The sequence below is a fragment of the Protomyctophum parallelum genome, assembly GCF_964188405.1.
Source record: "Protomyctophum parallelum genome assembly, chromosome: 1".
Taxonomy (NCBI): domain Eukaryota; kingdom Metazoa; phylum Chordata; class Actinopteri; order Myctophiformes; family Myctophidae; genus Protomyctophum; species Protomyctophum parallelum.
Genome location: NC_139697.1, coordinates 101,851,937 through 101,856,936, shown reverse-complemented (window position 1 = coordinate 101,856,936; position 5,000 = coordinate 101,851,937). Strand labels below are relative to the sequence as shown.

Below are 5,000 nucleotides of genomic sequence, written 5' to 3'. Positions count from 1 at the left end.
AAAATCAGGTCAGAATGGGTTCATCAGACCAGTGTGTGTCCAGTGGAAACCTCGTATGAATCTGATCTCAGGTCAGAATGGGTTCATCAGACCAGTGTGTGTCCAGTGGAAACCTCGTATGAATCTGATCTCAGGTCAGAATGGGTTAACGATGCACAGCCACTCTCCTGATTATTATTATGGGGATTTCAATGCAACTAAAGAAATCCATGAACCTGCGTACTGCTCCGGGGTCGACCTCCAACACCTCCTGCAGGTCGTGGAAACTGACCTAAAAAATGCTAAAGAAGTGGTTTGATATAAATAAATTATCATTAAATATAAGCTAAACTAAATTTATTATATTCGGCAATAAGAATATAAATTCATCAATCAAACTTAACCATAAATAACATACAAATCGATCAAGTAACCCACATAAAAGTCCTAGGAATCATGATTGACAACAAACTCACCTGGAAACCTCACATAGACTATTTAAAAATATCGAAAACAATAGCAATCCTATACAAAATGAAAGACATTAATACAAAATCACACCAGACATTATACAATTCTCTAATTCTAACATCTCTAACTTACTGTGTCGAAGTCTGGGCAAACACATATAAAACTATACTACACCCCATTTTCATTTTACGGACCAACATCAAAGAGAGATGTCTATCTGCCATTGGGGTGAATCTATGGAATAATCTGGACACTGAATTAAGAAAAAAAGTGAATAATTATTATTATTAGTAACATCATCATCATTGTAACAATTATCATTATCACTAAATTGTAGAAGTAGTGCTTTTTGACCAGCTTTTTTGATCAGATTTTGTTTTTCAGTTTTTTTTTTCTTTCAACATGATTTTGTTTAATCCATTCAGTAGAAATGCAGCATTGTTGAAAACTGATTTTTTTTTTTTTTTTAGTCTTTGTTTCGTGTCATGAGATTACTGAAATCTCAAAAAGGTGCAGGGCATAATAAGCTTCGGCTTCAGCCCTTTCCTTTTCGGTCAACTGTATCATGTCAACCCCTTTTCCTTGTATGTAAAAATGATGGATAAACCATGACCGAGACAAATAAACTATCTATCTATCTATCTATCTATCTATCTATCTATCTATCTATCTATCTATCTATCTATCTATCTATCTATCTATCTATCTATCTATCTATCTATCTATCTATCTATCTATCTATCTACTGGCGCCCTCTACTGGAAGTGACGTCAGACTTCGGTGCTCTATATATTTAATGTGTAAAGTCCATGATATTTACATTAGAATGAATGAGCCTGAACGTGGCTGGAACGTGTCCAAGTGGGAGTGTCTAAGTGGGAGAGGGGCCGGTCTTAGCTAAAGGTGAATTCTAACATTTTTGTCGTGTGTGTGTGTGTGTGTGTGTGTGTGTGTGTGTGTGTGTGTGTGTGTGTGTGTGTGTGTGTGTGTGTGTGTGTGTGTGTGTGTGTGTGTGTGTGTGTGTGTGTGTGTGTGTGTGTGTGTGTGTGTGTGTGTGTGTGTGTGTGTGTGTGTGTGTGTGTGTGCAGATCAGGATGCAGGCTCAGGGCAGTCTGCTACAAGGCAGCATGATGTCCAACTTCATCAACATCTACCAGACGGAGGGAACCAGAGGCCTCTGGAGGGTCAGTATCTTTAAACCCATTCTGACCTGAGATCAGATTCTAACGCACAGAAGAATGGTGGTTCTTTAACCCATTCTGACCTGAGATCAGATGGAGGGTCAGTGAGAGAGAGATTAATCTCTTATCTTTAAACCCATTCCGGACGGCGGGAACCCATTTTGCTATTGAAAAATAGCAGATCTACAAGCTCGTTGAAAAATCGATTTTTCAGAAAACTGTCAGGATGTAGAAGACATCTTCAGAATCTGATCTCAGGTCAAAATGGGTTAAGCATCATGTTATACTTTAGCTATTGAAAAATAGCTAAATTTTGAAAAAAATCATGAAAATGTGGCGCACATCTTTGGGGGGGGGGGGGGGGGGGGGGGGTCACTGGAACAACATACTGTATGTTCAGATGGGGGTTGACGGCCTATATACGGCTTTACATATAGTTTTTGGTGTCCTTGACATGAAATAATGAGCACCAAGAAATTTCCACGTCAGGCCTAAATGGGTTAAAGCTGCTATAAGCAATAATATGTTAATAATTATTATTATTATTACTGATTGGTTAGTCATTTCGACCGGGATTCTTTCGACCAATGACAAACCTTCTAGGAACATCTTTGAATGCTGATTGCGGCCCCTTTACTCATTGCTGGCTGTCTGAAAAAAAAAGAAAAAAGGGCATTAACATTTTTGCATTATGTTATACTTTAGCTATTGAAAAATAGCAGATCTACAAGCTCTTGCTTGTAGATCTGCTATTTTTTGGGGGGAAAATCATGAAAATGTGGTGCACATCTTTGAATATATATTCTTTCAGAGCGAACGTTTTTTAACTCAAATCTTTGCTTCTGGAACTAAATATCTTCAAATGGGGGTCGGTGGCCAATTACATTTCATTCTGGGGGTCCTTGACATGAAATAGAAACATAGATTTTTGAGAAAACTGACAGGATGTAGAAGACATTTTTTTAATCTGATCTCAGGTCAGAATGGGTTAATAGATAAAAATAAATTATATCTATTTTGTAATGATAATTAGAAAGGACTGTAAATAAATATACATTTTAATAACCCAGCAGGGAGACTGCCCCTGTAAAATTCAGATTTTACAGGGGCCAGTTTCTAATTGCAGCCGTCCGTAGGTGCCCTTTGAGAGCGGTTTTGAAGGAGTCAATTGATTCACATGTCTTAATGACTGTTGGTAGGGCGTTCCACATTTTGGTGGCATAGGAGCGAAAATAATTTAGTCCCAACCCATTTAGGCCGATTCTAAAAACGCCTTCTAAAGCCTGAAAAACTTCAGATATTTATATAGCAGCATCAATTTTTGGTAATTTTTGAATACTGTACATACTGTAAGGAACCCAAAAATGGGTTCCCGGCCTGAGGGGGTAAAACACTAAAAGGGGTTCCCTGTTTCAGTTTTCTGAAAAAGCTATGTTTCTATGTCAGTCATTTTTCAAAAATAGCAGACCTACAAGCTTGTAGATGTTTCGCAGGGACAGATGAAACCTTTGTGGATTCTATATTCTGCCAGTAGATGGCGGTGTTGCTCCATAACAGAAACTAGCAGCTAACAGTACACAGCAGCCTACAATAAGAGGATTGGGCGAAAGCAATGTGGGCACCGCAATTTATGTTCCTAAATGTACACATACAAATGGGCGTCGTTTCGTAATGTAAACATGATTTAAACATGCTTGAACATTTGACATTATTAGTAAAAATGAGCGAGTAGCCCTTTAAATTTAAAATGACAGTCAGTGTACCAAAAAATAGAAAGATACCTTAACCCATTCTGACCGGGCACCCATTTTGGTGTTGGCATCATGTTATGCTTTAGCTATTGAAAAATAGAAGATCTACAAGCTCATATCGCGCCACTGAGTGGCGCGATACGAGCTTGTAGATCTGCTATTTTTTGAAAAATCGAAGAACGACTGACATTTTTAGAATCTGATGTCAGGTCAGAATGGGTTAATCAGACCAGTGTGTGTCCAGTGGAAACCTCGTGTGAATCTGATCTTTGGTCAGAATCGGTTAAAAAAAATATTTGGAGGCAGATGAAATAAAGTTCTGAGAAGGTTTAAGGTTTTAAGGTTTTTTTAGTTGGTATAAAGTCAAATTACATAGAGAGTGTGCTACATGGTTCAGAATATGATAGTATAATAATACATCAATATCATTTAGAATAATCAATTGTTCCAAGATGGATTCCAAATGAACCACTGAACCCGAACCATCCTCTTCACAGTATCGTTCCAGGCTATAAATAATGCAGATCACGTCAGATTTTATTGATATAAAGTTCATTGGCTGGAGATGATTCATGTCCGCAATGTCAGATGACAAGACCAGGGTTTGACGGTCGTAGAGTTCATCTTCCTCGGTTCAGTCATTGGCTACGTTTACATGGACAGTTAAATCCCCTTTTCAGTCAGAATAGAAGTTAAATCCTATTAAAAGTTGTCATGTAAACACCTACAAAAACTTAAATCGGAATGAAAATGGCCAATCTGATTTAAACTTAGATCTGATGTAACTGACCGGTTTATTTTTAAACTCATGTAAACACTCATTCGGATTGAAGTTCATTCTGGTCTTTCTGTGCATGCTTGTTTCCATGTAATTGGTATGGCTATAATATGCTCTTGTTTTGCGATTAATTATATTAAGAAACTAGATGTTTAATTTCACATCTCTGAGAGAAACCTCATATGCTACAGGATACATCAAATATAAAGTAATACGGCATAAAAGTGTTTTTTCATTATTATTATTATTTTGTTTTACTGAAATGTAGTGGAATAAAAGTAAAAAAAAATAATTGGAAAGTAAAGTAGAAATACCTCAAAATTGTGCTTTAGTACTAAAGTAAATGTACTTATTTACTTTCCACCACTGGATGTAAACATATCCGCCCCGCCCCCTATCCAATCAGAAGCCTTCCCAGCCCCACACCTGATGTGGAATGAAATAATGGGATTTAAAAGTATTGTCCATGTAAACACTCATTAAAGTATTGTCCATGTAAACACTCATTAAAGTATTGTCCATGTAAACACTCATTCGGAATGACATTTCCCATGTAAACATGCAGCAAAAAACTTACTTCTGAATTAATTAATTATGAAGTTTTCATTCTGAATGAAAAAGCCCTCATGTAACCGCAGCCAGTGATGTCCTTAGACCGGGAAAGCACAGAGGCTGGCGTTGCTGTGGCATTGATTGATTGATTGACAGTTTGCAGAATTACAGTACATTTCAAGCAGAAACTTAATACAAAGACTGTTAACTGTGAGTGGACGACCTAATTAAGCATTACACTGGTTTACAACAGGGTCCACATTGTTCAATTCATCAAAACATTTAGAG

The 5,000-nt window shown here is 37.2% G+C and overlaps 1 protein-coding gene across 1 annotated transcript in view; it reads left to right on the top strand.

Moving 5' to 3' along the window:
* slc25a14 (solute carrier family 25 member 14) overlaps positions 1–5,000 on the top strand; it is a 33,024-nt gene that overhangs the window by 19,765 nt on the left and 8,259 nt on the right. The window contains exon 6 of the mRNA XM_083765188.1: positions 1,539–1,634. Coding sequence (XP_083621314.1) covers positions 1,539–1,634 — 96 coding nt within the window. The remainder of the gene's footprint in view (positions 1–1,538; positions 1,635–5,000) is intronic.